General features: G+C 38.7%; 1 protein-coding gene across 3 annotated transcripts; it reads right to left on the bottom strand.

Moving 5' to 3' along the window:
• Positions 1-93: 93 nt before the first annotated feature.
• Positions 94-17349, bottom strand: IRE (AGC (cAMP-dependent, cGMP-dependent and protein kinase C) kinase family protein). Of its 3 annotated transcripts, none has more exons than XM_006853972.4 (17): positions 16538-17349; positions 15396-15463; positions 15060-15245; positions 13593-14897; positions 8586-8758; positions 7904-8147; positions 5848-5940; positions 5590-5730; positions 5327-5419; positions 4740-4950; positions 4498-4583; positions 2894-2982; positions 2064-2115; positions 1910-1966; positions 1287-1460; positions 1069-1146; positions 94-838 (listed from the first exon to the last, which is right to left on the bottom strand). In XM_006853972.4, exons 1-17 carry the CDS (start codon positions 16923-16925, stop codon positions 743-745), a joined length of 3534 nt encoding a protein of 1177 aa, XP_006854034.3. In that variant the 5' UTR covers positions 16926-17349; the 3' UTR covers positions 94-742. The 3 variants fall into 3 exon arrangements, 2 of the variants coding, with proteins under 2 accessions (XP_006854034.3, XP_088717193.1); XR_002282578.2 differs by having other exon boundaries at positions 178-838; positions 4740-4943; positions 16538-17316; XM_088861067.1 differs by lacking the exons at positions 94-838; positions 1069-1146; positions 1287-1460; ... (8 more) ...; positions 7904-8147; positions 8586-8758 and adding an exon at positions 8949-9029 and having other exon boundaries at positions 16538-17316.
• Between the last annotated feature and the right edge of the window lie 2745 nt (positions 17350-20094).

Genomic DNA, 20094 nt, shown 5'->3' with positions numbered 1-20094 from the left:
CAGAAAAAACACAACTCGCCCCCTAATAAAATACTATATCCCATTGAAATGGGTTTCATGTAAATTTTGCATTCATAAATGAAAGGGCTACTGTTTGTTATGTGGAGAATAGAAGTTTGCTATATATAGATAAGGAGGTAGCAGAGATTCTTAAGGTTTTGGCATTTTCTCCCTCAATTCCAACAGAAAAAACACAACTCTTTCAAACTCTTGATATTGACAAACCCCGATTTCCAAAACCCTAGAAGTTGCAGAGCCTCTTCTCAAACTACATGTAGTTTCTTTTTCTATACATACAACCATTGATTGAGGACATCAAACTATACTCAATAGTACGGACAGAGAAAAGGATAAGATGATAATAATCCCCTCAAAAGAACGAAACGAGACCCCTCCTTGCTGATATGTCAGCCACTACATTTTCTTCAAACAAAATTTCACCCCGAAAACACACAGGCTTCAGAAAAGGTCCCCCTCCATGGAAAATTCTATCCATCTTGGTGTAGAACCTACGACATCAATATACATGGGATCAACTAAACATATCAAACTGGCTCCTCCATGACCAATAAATTTGAGAAAACTTGGCCTTCATACTTGGAGGTTCACCAAGAAACTTAAGAGACATTTGCAAATCTACATAGAGAAAACCCGGTGAGGCCATGACCCAAAGCAGGGTATGGCACACTAAAGAACTTGGAATATGAGGCCATGACTCTTTCTCTCATCCTTGTAAACTCTTCTATTCAAGTGGAACTGATGGATTCGAGACTTTTGGAGAATCCTTTCCACTCTTTGTAATCAAGTCATAATTGATGGAGGCTAACTGAGACAAGTTCTGAGACAAGTATACAGAAAGATTAGAGATTAGTCCACTCTACATTGGAATATCCAACTAGCAAAAAAAATTTGAGGATTCAACGTACGTTACAAGAAAAGTGAAGTTTTTTTTTTGGGAAGTAAAATACCTGACCCGCTATGTGTGCCATTTTTCAAAGGGGATAACGTTGCAAGATAGAAGGGGAAAAAAAAAATAGCAAATGTAAAAGCCCAAAGGAATTCATCTACCTTGAATGAGAAATTACTGAATGAATAGTGCACAACTGGTATAGAAATGAAATCAGCCAAACCGCCACATTCATCTCCCTGTTTGTGAGTAGAATACAGTAAGAATAACTATAACAAATCCATTAAAATTACTAGCTATATAAAGGACCAGTTGGTCTACTAACCATAAGAAAACCAAAAAAAATTGCTGGGATATATCTGGTTTCTTAGTCACTTACATCTTCGTCCTGGAGGTTGCTCAATGAACTACTGCAACTAGTGCTGCAAATGTCCGACTCATCATCATACTCATTGGAGGGTGCATAAACATGACCATTTGATGAAGCCCAGTTGTAACGGCTCATGAAATAGCTCGTATCATGTGCATCATCTGATGCAGGAACAAATGCTGCCTGTGATGGTCATGATTCCATGCATGGTTATGGTCAAATGGAGCCATAGATGTTTACTATAGAAGTATGGTTAGTAATACTAACCTAGTGTACTGATGGTATGGTCATAATCCCATGCAAGGTTTACTAAGAGTATGTGTACTACGGCTAATAATATTCATTAGCCATGCATGCTTATCATAATGGGAGAAGTCCACAAAAAGGAAATTATGTTACAATCCAATGGGCTAGAAAACCATAGCCCATTCATAACCATCCCATGAAATGATGGATAGTGCTGTAGAGAGAGAGACAGGTACCCAATGGAACAGGACACAACCCTGATGCAGGTCCCCCTTTTCCCTCTCGATCACCAGTTCATCGATCATTTCATTGGACGGTAAGGACATCAATGCACCACGGCATACCTTACCATATTTAGCAGTAAATCACTTGTAGGAATCACTTACCTTCTGCCTAGCTAGTGTCTCCCAGTTGATGTTTTTAAAGAAAGCATGCTTCTTAACCTGTGGGAGAAAGTTTGTTGTGCAGGTGGCAATATGTTATTCTCACAGGTGTCTAATAGTAGCAATCACCAAACAGGATTAGAAAGCATAGACTAACCTCTGCAGCTCCGGTAGATCCAAGTCTCTGAATTGGATCCTCAGTCAGCAACCTGGGGAAAATGGAACAATGGTGACCAACTCAACCCTTTGTGGGAAATTTTTTAATCAGAAAAAGTACAAATAAAATTAAATAGGAGCAATGAAAGTATAAAGAAAATAAAACAATGTGATTCTCCTCATTGGAGGCATGGATATCATCACGTTCACATTCCTTACTTGGAAAGAGTCAAGTAGTCAGAGAACATAGTACAAACATTTGATAACTTATCATAATTAATCACATTCCCAGAACAACATTAATTAGGAGGGGTGATTTGGTTCAAGTGAAAAGTCTTAAAAGAGCATGGAGAATGTCCCAAAGGACATGGATGGAAGTTGGCGAGAAAGATATAGTGGCTTATAGTCTGCTTAAAGATATAGCCCTTGATAGAGCAGAATGGTGAAATAGGATTCATGTCACCGAACCCAAGTACTTAGGATAAGGCTCAAATGATGATGATCATAATCAATCAATAGATTGGCAAAATCAACAAAGTTCTGAGAGAATACCACACCTTAACGCCATTTATATGAACTTGATTATAACCTGTGTTACATCCCAGTTCTATTTTAATGATTTTATTTTGTGTTACAATCTTGTTTATGTAAATTTCTCTTTTCTTTTTATTGTTTTAATTTTTTGAATCAATAAAAAATGATGCTTCAAGTATTTCTAAAGGAATATGTAAGTGGAAATGAATCAAAGCTAATAAAGAATCTTAAAATGCTTCATAACACATGTACATTAGAGCAAACACAAACATTTTACTGCATCTCTGTCAAACTTACTTGTCAATCAAGTCTTGTGCTTCACAGCTCATTTCCTCAGGTATTTGGGGCCATGGGATATTACGATTAAGTATGTTATCAAAGATTATCTGCAAAACAGTAAGAACTGTTACTACAGAAAAAACAAACTATTGTTCTATAATACAGTGAGAACAATCCGAATTATTGTCCTCTTGACTAAAGTCAAATTTCAGTAAGCATTTTAGGAATACTCGTTATTCCAATTAGGGTTAAGGTCCGGTTTTAGAGCTATAGGGATAGGAAAACTCTTTAGTCTAATTAAACCTTTGGGGCTTAGGTCTGGGTTCAGAGTTATAGGGAGAGAGATTTAAATATAAGACCTAGAGGTAAGAGATGTCTCGCTCTCTTCAGAGTATTAAACACCCCTAATTCGTAGTAGTTTCCTAGAAGCAATCGGTCCTGGCAAGCACACTCCCAGGATACAACCAATTCGGTAATATAATTCCTAAGTTTCTGATTTGCACGCTCAAGAAACTCATCTAAAATCACAACACCAGATGCTGTTATGTTTTCCAATTCGGTAATAATATTAATAAACAGCGATAGGAATAATAATTTCAAAATAGAAACAAATATATCTCTTACTAAAAATGAGAAACAAACTCGTAGCTCTTACAATATTGACGAACTCAAATTGTTATCATAAAAATCCGATAAAACAGGAAGCTTCTAGTCCCATAGAAAGGCCCTTCATCTTTTGTTCCAAATGATGAATGTCTGATCGAAATACATCCATGCATGAGGGTATCAAAATTCATATCATACATGCATGATGTTCATGAGATCGTCAAAAATTTTACAGGGTGAGAGAAATTTTTACATGGTGAGAGAAATATCACAAACTTTGTTATGTACGGAAATTTGAGAAAGCAACAAAATTAGCAAAAAAATATGCCAAACACAAGCAATATTAGTCTCATGAATACATAGGTCATTATAGTTCTTAATTTATGTTTCAAAACAAATTTATAATTAAGGACTATAATAAATATTTATAAACTTGTTTTGAAACATAAATTAATAAAACTAACACACTATCATCTATATAGTTCCGTTATAATTCAGTGTCCGTGCATTGGCCTCTAGGCAATAGAATCAGATGTCTACATTTGCATGAATATGGAAAAGAAATAATTAAAATCTGTCAGTGTATATATTTGTAAGGACATGCACTCTGCATGTGTGATACATAATGTGATAGGCAAGACTTAATGCTTTCATGCCTCCTCATGTTTCATGTTGCAATCACCCAAATCCACCCCTAGGGTGAAAGATAGTCATTGCTCATTAATGTGAACACCTGTATCTAGACATATGGCAGCCTGAAGATATTGCCGCTTTCACCCATACCCAACCTCTTGGGGTTGATTTTTAAGCATAAGCATATTCCTTCATAAAATAAAGTAAGATCACAAAACGTTGATTGGAACTACTGAAATTTTTTTTTTTTTTGAGAGAATTGGAACTACTGAATTTTCTTTAAGCATAATTGTAATGAAGAGATATAACGAAATTAACTACTACCATTGATACTTTCCGAAACTGTGAAAAGAGCAACGAGTAGTAGATTTCAAGCACTACACCTGTGGATGCTCAGCATTAAAAGGTGGAATACCCACAATCAGCTCAAAAAGAATAACACCAACAGACCACCAATCTGCAGTTGTACCTGTAATACAAAACTAACATAAAAGGCCTAAAACTACAAAATGAAAATTTGACCTTATTTGCTATTGAATTTATTAGCAACAAATTCAAAAGATATAACCACAGTTTTTACAAGAAAAAAACAGAGAAACACATATTTGCGAAGAATATCACAAACCGTGGCCCATTCCTAATAGTATCTCGGGTGCCAAATAATCAGGAGTACCAACAGCTGACTGTTTCTGACGTTCCTCTCTTTTATGTGATTGCTCAGATGCAGATAATTGGGGCCTATCTTGTCCAAGCTCTGCAGTTCCACTGACTGGTGGACCAGATAGATTATCAGTGCTGTTGATAAGGCCAACTTTAGAAAGCCCAAAATCTGTCAACTGTACCAAAAAGTGATTAGAGATCCATCATGAATGTGTAAATAACATCAAGTTCACTCATGAACAACTGGATTAAATAATTGTTAATGCAGATTAGATATGAAATCTAAACTAGAAGGATGAAATCCAAGGTACTATACAGGTCATTACATCCAATTGACTTGAAATAGCTACTGCATTCAATTATTTTCCATTCCAACATGTCAGAAGGTGGTTATGAGGGAGAATTCAACAGCATTTTGAAATTATTTTGCTCAACTTTATAAGCTCCATTCATGAATAAGCTGAGCTAAACTTATCAGTTATAATGTACAAGTTACATTAAGCATGCCCCCATTATTAATCCTAACTAATAAGTGGGAAAAAGAATATTGACCTTGATATGACCATCATGAGCAATCAATAAATTGTCTGGTTTCAAATCACGGTGTATCACATGCAATGAATGCAAGTACTCCAAGGCAAGAACCTGACATCAAGAAAAGATGAAATCTGATTTGTAATGAATGAGTCACATCAGTAGTAGAGTTGCAAAAACGAGCAATAGGAGGAGATGAGAAATGAATGATATAAGAAAGGTGCAATACAGCTAATGCAACATGTATAAGGAAAGAGCATAAACAAATAAATTCTCCTTACAACTTCTGCTATATATACACGAGCCATGTCTTCATCCAAGCAACCCAAATTTCTTAGTAGGGAATAGAGATCCCCTCCATTCAAGTATTCCATCACAAGATAAAGGTTCTCCCTACACGTGAATGAATAAAAAAAGCGTACCTGAAGTTCGAGTCACAATCCATGTTATAAAAGTTTGAAAAAAAATATAATTATGATAACAAGTACCAAAAAACCAAAATCAACATGAAAGTATTTGCAACTCTGTAAGCTACTCACAACAAAAGGATTGCGAACTGAAATAAGGATGTCACGCTCAGCCAAAATACTTTCTACTGCATTTTTACGGATCATGTCCACCTTTTTAAGAACCTGCAAGAATTGAAGTCTGTTGTTTTAGGTTGGCAGTCAGCATAAAACTTTTACCACATCTCTATCATGAATCCTAATCCAATTTATATGCTCGTGCTAGTGCATTCCCCGATGATAAAATCACAAGACTTAAACTAAATCTTCACTCTTTTCCATTTCTTATGATAGCACCAAAACCTATCATATGACTAATTTGTACAAACTATGTACGCTGAAGTGGTTAACATAACAGCTATTAACCTTACAACTATGGCAGTTATTCCGATGACAAATTGTGGATCCACGTCACAAACAGCACCAACATTATTAACAAAATTCTATCAGCCAACTTGAAACAAACTATCGCGCAATGACTAATACAATCAAGCCGGCTTTCCTTTCTGGGTTTCTTGCAAGTAATTCAAAATAGGCATTTTTTATTTCTTGCAGAAGAAATAAAAAATCTGAAACATATAAATCACGAGATCATATTACGTTGTAGAATTCCAAAGGTGAAAACACCAGTATTTAGGGACTCGGCTGAGTTGACTTGGAATTGGTTGAGTCAACTAGGACTCAACCGATTTAGGCGAGCGCCCATCTACCCCTTTGGTTACATGGGAAGGTGAACATTTGTCGGGCAAATACTATTCATACTTGCCTAAGTGCTGTAGAACTCGGTCCCCCTATTTCATCTCTCTCTCTCTCTCTCTCTCTCTCTCTCTCTAAAATGGGGGCAGATTTCTGCCCCCTTTTTTCATCACTTCTTTACTCCTTGCTTCTTTGAGTCTCAACCATGGAAGAAGTCACGCACAAAACATTTATGTCAAGTACTCTCCCTCTTTCTTTCTCTCTCTAAAATGGGGTGGATTTTGCCGTCCCTTTTTTTGACTCTCTCTAACAGGAAGTAGATTTCCACCCCTTTTCGTCTCTCTAAAAGGGGGTAGATTTCTGCCCCCTTTCGTCTCTCTCCCGCCCTCTCTCTAAAAAGGGGGTGGATTCCACGTCCCTGTTGTCTCTCCCTCTAAAAGGTGGTGGAAATCCGCCCCGTTTTTTCCATTCACGGTTTCCATTTCTCTCTCTCTTCCCTTCTCTTCCACCGCCGACTCCCCAAGTGAGAGATCTTTCTAATGATCCCCCCACGTGAGAGAGAGAGATGCCTTTATGCCTGAAAGAGCGAGAGACGTGACCAAGGGAGAGAGATGAGAGAGAGAGAGTGGGAGACGCCTGAATATGCCTAAGAGAGAGAGACGTGGCCAATGGGAGGAGAAAGAGATATGTCCCGGGGGGAGAGAGAGAGATGTGGCCAAGGGAAAGCTTCATACTCTCTCTCTTTCTTTGGCACATGCTCAAGCTCTCTTTCTTTGGCACATGCTCAAAGCCCACTCTCTCTTGGCCATATGCCAATTATTTTTTTTTTCATTTTTTTTTTTTATTTTTTTTTATTTTTTTTATTTTATTTTTTTTTTTATTTTTTTTTTTTTCTTCAAAAGAACATTATTTAACCGTAGCCGAGTCACTTGGACTCAACCAAATAACTCAACTTAGGCAAGGGCTATGTCCAGTGCCCGAGCCAAGTCTTTGACCATTGGAAAATACAATGCACTTTATAAGGTACTCTACTACATAAAAAGCCTGACCTTTATCGCGAAGGGGGAGAGAGAGAGAGACGTGGCCAAGGGAGAGCCTCATACTCTCTCTCTTTCTTTTGCCGCATGCCCAAAGCCCTCTCTTGCTCTCTCTCGGGCATTGCCAAGTTATTTTCTCTTCCCATACCTCCATTTTTTAAGTTTTTCCTTTTTTTTCTTTTTTTTTTTTTTTTTTTTGGCTTTTTTCCAAGGGGATACTACTCAGCCAAGTCTACTAGGACTCGCCAGAGTAACTCAACTCAGGCAAGGGCTGACTCCAATGCCCAAACCAAGTCTTTAAACATCGAAAAATACAATTAAACTCTGTAAGGTACTCTACTACAGGAAAGCCTCACCTTTATCGCAAATAGGTCACCAGTTGTTCTTTTTCTTGCCAAGAAAACTCGTCCAAATGCCCCTCGACTAATTGGTTTTATAATTTCAAAGTCATCTATGGAAGTCCTGTCTTTATTGTTGACGGGGCTTGCTCGTGAGCTACGAACCAGATCATCGTCAACGGAACCATCTTCCTCAATAGCATTACTCGATGTATCTACTTTGTCATCATCTGCTTGATCACAAAGATGGAGGAACTTCTCCCTGTAGAGTTATAAAGACATCCATATAACAATTTCAGTATATTAAACTACTGCCCTTGATGCCTACAAGAAACCCAATTGCAGAAAGAAAGCAGGATCACATTTTAGATTCTTTCACTCTTTAGAAAGACTTCCACTGGTGCTTTTACAAAAATAAAGAGGGAAAAATTACAATAACCCAAATGACTATGGAAAAGCTATAGTCAAATGGCTCCATTGAAATGATGCACGATGATGAGAGATTAGAGGAGAACCGCCAGAACATGTCAAGACCCCAAAGGTTGGTCTTGATCTCTCTCCATCACCATACGTCATTTCAATTGATGGTGATGTCCCTATGGACTCCAGTTTTTGCCTAGTATGCTGGACTGCAGCAATACCTTCCTAAGATGCCAAGTTAAATTATGTAAAGGAGAATGTCCAGAGCAAGGAGACTCACCTAAATAATTTTTCAATGCGTCTTCCAAATGTCTCAACAATAAGGGCATCCACTTTCCTGTTCAGGAGAACATCTTGCAGGTTTTCCAGACAAGAAACCAAGTTTTCCGATGCTTGTTCATCAGCTGTGTCTGCTTTTGCAATACACCTAGCAATGTCAACAAGATCACTAACCTGCCATTCCAAAATAAGTGATGCCATCAACACAATTTTATCTAAATGAAAAATATTTCACAACTAAATGCAATTCTACCAAAAAGAGCAAAACCAATACCATGAGAGCCATGATGGAAGTGAATCTCCAGAGGAGAGAAAGGTTTGGAATATGTTAAGGACAGGATAATTTGTACTTCTGCTCACTTAGATACATAAAGGCATTTCATTGTTGTACCACGGTATATGTTTTTCCCTTTTTGTCTCTGTTCTCTTTTCCTTGAAGTTACTTCTGCTAGAAAAAAGATAGCATGACATACTGGAGCTTAAAATCTGCATGTTTGTTGCCAATGATTATGTTGATCAATTCCTGAATCCTTTCTAGTTAGAATACTAGATGTCTTTATTTTTTTTGAAACTGTTAAATATATTATATTAGTAAAAGAAAGTTACAAGTGAGAATGGTATACCAAAAACTAGGGCTACCCAAAACAGCTAGGAGCCCTATACAAAAACCCTCTAGGGGCCCCAAAAACTCCCAAAGAACACTATACAATGAATCGCAAGTGCGAGTAAGAACAAAAAAGGGGGTTCAATAGCTCAAATAAGAACAAAAAAGGAGGATCAATAGCTCAAAAAGTTGGGAATCAGCTCCCTCCCTAGCAAGGAGATCGGCATCAGCATTAGCTTCCCTCCATAGGTGCCTCCACAAGATGGTAAGGGGGCTGGTAATGTGCAATATTTCTCTAAGATGGGCCAATTGCCACGGGCAGGTTGTAGTGTCTGAGGCCAATGGTGTTCTTGGAGTCACCTTCGATGACCAATGCATTGTCCCAGCTCGGATTGAACTTTCTGAGGCCAAGGAGCAAAGCTAAGGCCTCGGCAAAAGTGAAGTCAGCATGGCCGATAGGGGTGAAGAAAGAGAGAAGTATGTTGCCGGTATGAGTTCTGAAAATTCCACCAACACTCGGAGGGCACGGGTTGCTAAGAGAGTAACCATCGAAGTTAAGTTACACAGTGGATATGTCAGGGGCTATCCACAAAGAAGCATGAGAGATTCCGGAAGGCCTCAAGTCAAGCATGGCTTGCCAATTACGAAGGAAGTCCGAGAGAGAAGTTCCTAAAAGTCTTGTGGTGTGTCACCCAAAAGGTGACTAGCTCAATGATCTTCTCAAAACAGCGATGGGCCGTGCTTCTCTCCCCCGTAAAGATGTTGTTGCTATGCTTATCCAAATACTCCAAATTGTCGCTGCAATGGAAGCTCCCCAAAGGAAGAGTCCAGCTTTGGACCAGGGGGGAGAGAGAGGTTTGGAAGAGGTGGGGGAGTGACATTGGGGTAACTCATGCCCAATTAAAAAGGTGTAACAGTTTGCGCCAAAGGGTGCTAGCAAATTCACAATGGAGGAAGAGGTGGTCATTAGTTTCCTCAACTGATATACACAAAGCACACCTATTGGTTAAGGAGGGGCCCCTTCTTTGGATATGATCGATGGTGAGGACTCTGTGGGACAGGGCAATCCAAGTAAACATCTAAATTTTGGGTGGAGTTAAAGGGAACAAGGCTTTGGCAGCAAAGGAAGGGGGATTGGGAGGAAAAAGGGAGGGAAGTGATCTTTCAATACATAGAGGCCATGGTGAAGATTCCTGAGGGGGCGGGGGGGCCCAAATGAAGACATGATCGAAAAGAGTGTACAAGGCTGTGAACTCCTCAATTTCATGGTTCAGGAGGGCTCTGCGGAGGTCAAGATTCCAAGACCTCACGGGACAACCAGGAGGGAAGTAATCAGCCACAGTAGCTTGGGGATTCCTAGCGAGGCTAGCCAAGGAAAGAGGTTACACAGTGCAAAAGAGGCAAGCCAAAGGTCTTTCCAGAAGTGAACTTTGTCCCCCACTGTAGGATGAAATCGGATATTGGCAAGAAAGAGTCCCGGCTGCAAAGAATGGACCTCCACACACCCGAGATCCTGCCTGAGGTCCTACAAGGAGGGCTCCGATCATCGCTGTTGTGGCAGTATTTGTGACAAATTACCTGCCCCCAAAGGTGATCAGGCTGAGTGGCGACCTCCGCCAGCACTTTCCTAACAGGGCAAGGTTGTTAGGTTTCAACTTTTGGATTCCCAGCCCACCCTGAGCAATGGAAGAGCAAACTTTGTCCCATGCAATAAGGTGATATTTGCAGCCTTCAGTCCCTGACCAAGGGAAGTTTCGCATGATTTGTTCCAAACGGGCTGAGACTGCAGATGGCATGTGGAATCGGGATATTAGAAAGGGTGGCTTTGATAAGGATTTTTCTTCTTGTAGAGAGAAGAAATCTTCCCTTCCACCTCGCGAACCTTCTATCAAATTTATCAACTATATGGCTCCATTGTTCTAATTTGGGAAAGCCGTGACACAAAGGTAGGCCAAGTTAAGTGGAGGGGAGGTCGTCAACTGCACACCCCCCATCTCCCAGCCAATGAACTGAAACCAGTGGTGAATTCAAAACACTTCAAAAACAAGAGGAGGGAGTCGACTTGTTCCAAGAAGGCATTGCAAAAAAGTAGGGTGGCGTTTGCATATTGCAGATGGGAGATAGTGGGGCCATGGGTAGAGGATTGGACCCATTGAGATAACCGTTAAGGTAAATTCTGGAGATGTATCTGGAAGGGTGATAAGGGATGGCCCTGGCAAAGGCCCCTAGAGGAAAGAAAGAAACCCACGAGAGAGCTGTTGATAAGGATAGAGAAATGAGGGTCTGAGATGCAACCCCTCATCCAAACTCTCCAACAAGGTCCGAAGCCCATCCTACGCGAGGATATCCTAATTTACATGGTCATAGGCCTTTTCCTTGTCCAATTTAATGACAAGACCAGGAATTTTGGAAAGGATACGAGAATGGAAGCACTCATGGCCATCATTGGTAGTCAAGACATAGTGTCTGGAGAGGTAGATAGATAGGACTACTAGTTGCTGGATCAGGACCCTAGCTTTATTGCAAGCCAAAAGCCTCACTGAACAACATCGAGGATTTGCCCTTCTTTAACAAATGCCCCTTGAGAAGGGAAGGTAACCCAACCGAGGACCCCTTTAAGCCTGGTGGGGAGGACTTTGGAAAGGATCTTGTAGGAGCTATTTATGAGGCTAATGGGTCTGAAATCTTTGAGTTCTTCTGCCCCTTCATTTTTCGGGATCAAGGCAAGGAAGGTGGTGTCCTTGCTTATGACGGCACGTGAATGAAATTCAGCAAAGAAGGCCAGTATATCAGGCTGGAAAGTCTCCCAAAAGGACTTGAAAATGGACAGAGGGTATCTGTCAGGGCCTGGGGCCCTATCTTGGCCAAGGTTGCTGATGGCGTCAAAGATTTCATCCTCTTGAAAGCGTCGCTGCAGCCAGGTTGCTCTATTAAGAGGGAGAGCAAGGAAGGAGAGATCAGCCATAGAGGGTTTGGGGTTAGGGGGTAAGAAGAAAAGATAGGTGAAGAACTCAACAATTGCTTGTTCAATGCGGGGGGTCGATCAAGGACGGTGTTGCCTACCTTGATATGGGAGATGGAGTTATCCCACCTTCTACAGTTGGCGATTCTGTGGAAGAAGGCAGTATTGAGGTCCCCATGCTTGAGCCATTTGATTCTGGATCTTTGGGCCCAATAGATTTCATCCTTTCTCAAGTGGAGGTCGTAGTTCAGTTTGGCTTGAGCCCTAGATTGACGTTCCTCAGTGGAGAGGGGCCTGGACTCTTCAATGGAGTTTTTCATTGTAATGCCTTACTATATCCCTAATATAAATCGAACATAACATGTGATTGCAACCATTGGTACTCAACAATGGATGGATAAGATGAAATGTTCCTCCTCTTGAGAGTAAAATGATGGACTTGAGCAAAGAAGAGTTCCTCTTAACACAATCCACAATCAAAATGGTATACTATTGATAATCACAAACAATCCCTAAAGGACAAACCTAAAAAACATTTGCTTCATTATTTGTCCATATTTCTTTATGTTTTTATAGTTTTTCCCCCTAAATGTTTAGCTGCTTTAGCAGTTTCTAATATGGTTTTCTTCTGAGTTTTCCTATTTGTTTGTTTTTATTTATTTTTTAAAGACAAAGCTATTTGGAACTTAGATATTCTAGCCAATGCTTGCAGGGATTCTGCATTCTTGCACTAAATTCCCATTATGGAACCTGTAGGGCCTCTAGTAACAATGGTTTCAAACACAAATCCTAGTAAATCTTCTAGTAATTTGTGAAAGAAGATTATATCCAAAATGAGCAATGTTATTTGATATAACCTTTCAAGTTTCAACAGATCGACAAAGAAATTTCGTCCCCATGCATCTAAATATGTTTAGCATTATAAAACATTTAACATAATAAGAGGACATGTTACACTATACATTAAGACAGAATAGCAAACAGAAGCATGGAAAGACACCTATTCAAAAGCTGCAAAATTAACAAAACATTAGTGAAGACCCTTAGTATTCCATTTTCATTCTTCAATTCCAGGACTAGATATTGCATCAATTATTGACGCAACAATTTGCATAAGTTAATGAAAATTCATACTCAGGCATGGAAATGGCAAGGCCCTTAGCCCGTTTTAGCCGGTCTGACTCAGCCAAGTCACAACAAGACTTGGCCAAGTTGAGGAAAAAATAATCCAGTAATCTAAAGAGACTCAGCTGGCTACCAAGGTTTTTCAATGGGACCTGGCATGTTGCCGTTATCTGCGTAACTTGGGTGACTCCAAGTCAGACTCGACGAACTTCATAATAGTGATATGCATGAGTAACTGGAAAATACGGCATGGGCATATAACAAGTTGAGGTTTCGAAATTCCAACTAGCCGAAGAGAATAAGCAAAGAAGGGGTACCTGTTGGAAGTTTTCACTTTCAGAGAACATATTCCTCCCTGACAATAGCAATTCAACCTGGCTAGCTCGTGGTGTCAAAAGAGGAGATTGAGGTGTTGTGCTTTCTACTGAAGGAAGGTCTCTCATATCATTCATAATGGAAGAATCACTGTCCTCAGGAATGAAATCAATCATTTCTTCAGAACTCTGATGAGGCAGTTCACTTGTCTTTGGAGAAAGACACTCTAATCTTTCTGATACGCTAGAGTCAGACACCTTTGTGAGGTCTGGACTACCTAAACCAGGATTATTTGAGCTTCTAGGTGTACATGAATCCAATATTCTCTCTAGGGTTTCAGCTATTCGTTCAAGGCGCTCATCAACACTGTAGCCCTTCAAATCACATCTATCAGCAATAGTACAAATCCTAGAGTGATCTTCAACATGTAAAGTGTGAATTTTTTCCTCACAAATGCGACATATCATAGAATTACCATTTGAGTTGTGGTGTGGGTCTTCACAGCAACCCCAAGAAACTCTTCGTGTATTAGTGGAAGTAACAGCTGAACTTCCAGAATCTTGATGGGTCTTGGCAGTTTCAATGTTTGCATCTACCTCAGTTTGTCTCTCATGCTTAAAAGAATTGTGTTTCCCTGACAATGGAGATTCATCCAATTCTGAGTCTTTTTTCTGGTTCTTCTCTGCCGCAGAGGGGAGTTTCTTCCAAGAAGATATGCGATTCCTACTGGCTGGTGAATCAGAAGATTTAGCAGTGTCAACATCTGAAAGATGACCAGATTGATCTTGGTTCCGGCCCAAACCACTCAAATCCTCAACATAATACTTCCTTGTGGACTTGGACTTATATTCTTTTCTGATACTCGATCTCTTGCCATCTTGTCCCCCCTCTATCAATACATGCTTGTCAGGATAAAACCCAAGATCACTGCATTGATGAAGGCCAAGAATGTGTTCATCCTCAGTCAAGCCCCCCCTTTCATTATGGAATTGCAAGAGTCTGGTGCATTGGGTGAGGATAAAAAGTATACGAATGTAAAGCTGTTTAAGTGTGCCCATAGGCAGCTCTTGTCGCTGATCATCTAGATGTAGGACAATGCTTTCACACTGTTGCCAAAACTCGTTAGATGACATCATGGCACATTCTCGGGCAAGAACCAATAGATCCTCCAATGATTTCTTCCATGAATCCTCAGCATCCACATTCTTTTCAAGTAAAGTAACCAAATCCCCAGCAAAAATTGCGAGATCAGAGCTCACTTCTTCCTTTGCTCCGTCAAACTTTGCACGAATAAGGCCCATGATTTCCTGCAAAAAATAATCATAACAAAGGGAACAAAGATAAAATAAACATCAACTGCACTCTATAAGAACAAACTGAACTCATCAAATCCAGAAAACAAAATCAAATGCAAGTATTACTCGATAAGCAGATTCTTAATGTGAAATATGGAGAATATTGATTATCACCTCCAAATGACTTAAGCCACGAGGTTTCCGGAATGGAAATGGTTTTACTCCTTTTGAGTTCAGTTCATGAGAGAAGCTCTTAATATCAGCTGGGAATCTCTTCTTACGACCACTTGTAACCCGCAATATCGCTTTGAAGCGAGGAGAATCAACCTCCTTTGGTGTGCCAGAAGTCTCACAAGCATCCTAAAAGCATATCAAACTAAAAGACAATGAATACAAAAAAATACCTAGACTCCAAACAAAGAGAAGTTATAACTAAGTAATTAGTGTGTGTGTGTCGTGGAAAGAAGTAAATCCAAGACTTCAAAATTGCACTTAACATTGAAAACATACCTCTTCCACAGAAAACGGTGCATCAGAACATTCAGAGGGTTTGGATTGAAGCTGTGAACCTTTTTTACCTGTATGAGGGTACTTAATTAATTAGTAAATCTGAATACTTGATACTTCAAACAAGAATACCACTATAAACACAAGTTCGGGCTTGATAAATCCAATCTTCAAATGAAGGCCAAGGAATGATAAATTGGAGAAAGAAAGCAAACTAAGACGAATATCCCAAGGAATGTGTTTAACATCCAAATTCTATCACGGAAGTACGATAACAGGCCTAGTTGCAAAAGAACATACAAGAGATATCATCATGAAGTAGCCAGGCATCATGTTTAATAAGCCATGCTGATATTTACTAATGACATACCATACCAGTCAGAATCTACACTTAAATAGTGGTTCTTATAATATTATAGATACAAAAGGCAGTCACTTAAGGCACTTGAAACAGTACCTCTAATAAAAATGAAAAAAAATAAAAACGGAAGTGCACATATCTTGTACAGATTCAGCCCCTCAAGGAAATAGTCTAATTTCTTGTTTTAACTGATAGAATGAGCAAATGTTGACCAATGGAGAACCTTTTTAGGACAGCACACACTGTATATTTATGTTGAATTGTACATGATGTTTGCAGAAATGGAAGAGCCAATGTTGTCAGAGATCCAAGTATTGCCATTTGTAGATTTCCACCGAATTGACATTTGTTCCAATGTAAGTCACACTTCAAATAGCAGATATATTTTTGTAAATATATCTGACAAGTTCGAACCCTTCAAGAAAATGGAGTATTCCATGAGCCCAAAGATTGTAGTCTTTCCCCATGAATTTCCCATTCATCAGACGGTTCTTATTGAGACAGGTGGCCATGATGAGCGGGGAAGAAATATGAGTTACTGACTGCAAAGTAAATGGGAAGGATATGCACTAAAAATAGAGAGAAAAATGACAAGAAATATGGCTAATTATTTTCTCAGAGAGTTCCCCTCTCTCCCTAAAATTCTTTAGGTTTATCCACATTTATTGATTTCAACTAGCATGCTAATCTAACGACATAGGGAGACATGATTCAAAATCAATCAAATTCTTCCTGAAAATTAAAGAACCCAATACTCAAATTGAAAAAAACTACTCTAGCTTACCTAATTCAACGTGGGGCTTTCCATCTTGCAATGGCGCAACCATGTCTGAAGAAATTAGGTTTTCAGAGTGTGTAGAATCAGTAGGGGGAGGGCAAGAGAAACCGGCCGATCTGGTTCTTATGTAATGGAGACTGAGTGACGAGGCCATTAATAAAGACGAAGGGTAACTCTCAGCACCCTCACGTTTTCCATCCTTGCTTCTTCGAATGGGTATTGGAGGGATCTTTCTAAGCTTGCTTTGCAACTTTTTAGCCTGCATTACAGGGTCCTTTTTCTCCTCTTCTTTTTTCTTTGACACCCGATTTTCTTCTCTTGAAACTCCATTTTCATTTTCTGAAACCCCATTCTCAATTGCGCTTTCTCCCATGGCGATTTCAGGGGATGCCATTAATGGGTGATTCAGATAATGCAGGGAAGTTTAAGCGGCCGTTTCATTATAATCATCGCCACCACTGATTCACGTTTGTGGATTTTTTCTAACAGAGAAGTCAAGAGGGAAGGTGAGGGAAGGGATCAAAAGCTAGAGAGAGAGTTACGTAAAAAATAATGAGAAATGGTATAAATATCAAAGAAAATCAAAAGGAAACCGTGGTTCTAATCATTTGTGCTCCAGAAGCTGAATGGGCGAGAACAGAGAGTAGGATAGAGATTGCAGTTAGTTAGATAGATTGACAGAGAAACACAAAACAATATGAGAGAGACTTAATCCAATTCAATCACAGGGACGAGAGAGAGAGAGAGAGAGAGAGAGAGACAGACGTGTTGAGAGCAGAGCGCAAAAGAGAGAGAGGGGTGGGTTAAGAGACGTGTTCAGCACATCCGCCGGATTGGCTGCCCGGAAAGCGAGGGAAAGGGTGTTTTCGTCTTTATATCACACAAGATTTCGTAAATGGACGTTGCCGTTTGAATCTTAATATTATGCCAGAAGTTATTATACTCTCACGGGAGTATACTGTCTATTTATTCCCTTGCGTAAACCCTATTTAAAATTAATTTTAGGATCTCCGAGATGTAACGCCCTCAACCTATAGATTAATTTCAATAAAATAAATTTCCTAATAGCACCCTCTATGTACTTTAAAAAAAAAAAAATGCTTCGAGATTGAATAGAGATCACCTAAGCTTTTAGATGGTGAGAATAATCTAGTGATTCTTGGGTCATTTCTAAAATTTCATGAAAACATCATCTCAAGTAGGTCTTCTGACCACGGGAGTATCTTTGCTTTTTTAGGAATTTGTTTTTCAATAACAATATCAAAATTATAATATAGTCTATGTAAAATCTCATGTAGTTAACATGAAGCAATACCGTATACTTGAATCTATTTTTTAGCTTCAATAGGATGTAGCACTAGATGGAGAACTCAATTTTACTAGAGAAAAAACCCAGTCTAGTGTTTGGATTCCTTATGAAATTTGTTTTTTTTATGTTATAGATATACAAAGTTTATTTATTTTTTAATTTTTTTTAAATTGTAGGAATGCTTGAATGACAACCTAGTATGTGAGTCATTAGTGGAATAATGACATGTTTAGCTCATTAAATAAAATTAGCATTTTTGTGATAACTTATTAACTCTAATTAACTGTATTTAAAAGAATTGAGGTAAAATTTATATTTGGATCTCAACTCCTTTAGATCATGAATATGAGAGTTATAAAAAGAGGTCAACCTGCCAAGAGAGGATGATGAGAAAAAGATAGAAAATGGTGAAAGAGATATATACAAGGTGAATGATAATCAAGAAAAAGAAAGTCTCCAGATAGTCTGTCAACAAATGACTTGAGGATATGCAACAAAACTTTATGGTCCTCCATGTTTTGAAAGGAATGAAACCTTAGAAAAAGACAATGGATTAGGGCATATGCATCTTATTTATACCATTAAAAGGCCCAAACCTCTTATACAATCCCAAAGGGCCAGATGATCCCACTTAGGGGTGGCAACGAGTCGAGTACACTGGAGCTGGAATTTTGGATCCGAACCTAATCTTTCGAGTCCAAAATTTAGATCCATACCTGGATCAGTCGAGTACAGGGTATACCCATCGGGTCCTAGGTCTAATCGGGTCCATTAATACCTTATGACTATCACCTTTTTTATTTTACTTTTTACCTTTTTTTACCATCATATACCCATATTATTGACAACATTTATAGTATTGCATAACATTTATGAATACCCATACATACCCACATTCCTTACTAGAAATTCCTAAGAGCAAAAGTATTGGCATACCCATATTATTCGGATCAGGCACATGTCAAGTCCGGCCGAACCTAGACCTGAACTTAAATAGTATTCAAGTCTAGGTTTTGGACCTCGACCCAACCTTTCACGTCCAAAATTTGAACCTATAACCGGACCCAAAATGTCGAGTCCTGAGTCTGGTCGGGTCCATTGCTACCCCTAATCCCACTTTTTATATTTAGCTTTCATTTCAATTGATTGTCTATTTTAAAAACTAAAATAAAATATCTAAATTACCCCAAGATTATGAACCCTAAACAACTAGGATTATGAACCCTAAATAACCATGGGTATTTTAATATTTTTTTGGATGAATTTAGTATTTTGATAATTGAAACTAAGCAAAATAGCATGAATACCTTTGTTTGTGCTAAATTTCCAAAATGCCCCAATCCTTCTAAAGGGTAGGGTTTAAGTTTGTATTAAGTCCACTATTCCAAAAAAGGATTGTATTCCTTACAAGAAGGTCCAGTCAAATTGGTAGGCTTGGGATGTGTCATGAAGTCAGAGAAATTTTTTGAGCATTGGGTTTACTCAATGACATTGCTTACAACTACTCAATTTGAAACTTATAGGACAAGAGTGATTGTGTCCTCCTCGTGCTAAAAGTAAATAATCGCTTTGTATATTTTTCCTTCCGAAATGACGCATCCTAGATCCTAATGTATTTTGGATTCAAAGTTATACAGGCAGACCATTAGGATCATGAATCTCTTAAAAGAATGATTTTTTAGCCATAAGATGATCCACCTTGTGACTTATTTTTTGGGATCATTTATTCTAATCCTCCAAAAAAAAATCATTATATCGCATAATTTTCAAAACTCCAAATTCACGGATTTGCGGAAGAAATAGAAAATTTTTTCTCATACTTAAAAAAAACTTAAAACCTAGGGAATGCATCAGTCAAATTCAGCTGACACCAAAAAAAAAACATGTAAATTATGTATTTACGTATACCTGTCATTTTTTCATGGATATAGTTTTTAATACTTTTCCAATTATATATGTATGGGCACTCCTGAAAAAGTTTTCCTTGAACTAAACTACGTATAACACTTCATATTTAAAAGCCCCGTTCTCCATTCCCACCGCTAACATGTCCAAGAGAAAAAAGAAGAAGAAGCTCCCAAAGGAAATCAAGAATCCTAACTGATCCAAAACCAGACGTATTTATCAAACCAAAGGCATGATAAAGAGAGAACTCTTTCTTTCTCTGCTAACTCTCTTGCTTACTACACGTATGGACTCGTTGTTTTAGACGTTGGCCGTCTAAAATTTGGAACCCAAAAAAAAAAAGCCTAGA

Source organism: Amborella trichopoda, chromosome 3 (assembly GCF_054954075.1).
Source record: "Amborella trichopoda isolate Santa Cruz 75 chromosome 3, AtrichopodaSantaCruz75HAP2 v2.0, whole genome shotgun sequence".
Lineage (NCBI taxonomy): Eukaryota > Viridiplantae > Streptophyta > Magnoliopsida > Amborellales > Amborellaceae > Amborella > Amborella trichopoda.
Note: the sequence above shows the minus strand (reverse complement) of the source record. Positions and strands in the feature narration are given on the sequence as shown.

Excerpts from the sequence above, each read along its gene's own strand:
- IRE (XM_006853972.4), bottom strand. The coding sequence starts at position 16,925 with ATGGCATCCCCTGAAATCGCCATGGGAGAAAGCGCAATTGAGAATGGG. Across the intron at positions 1,967-2,063 it reads GATCTACCGGAGCTGCAGAG|GTTAAGAAGCATGCTTTCTT; the intron begins GTTAGTCTATGC and ends TTTCTCCCACAG. Across the intron at positions 839-1,068 it reads TCAGTAATTTCTCATTCAAG|AACTTGTCTCAGTTAGCCTC; the intron begins GTAGATGAATTC and ends TACTTGTCTCAG.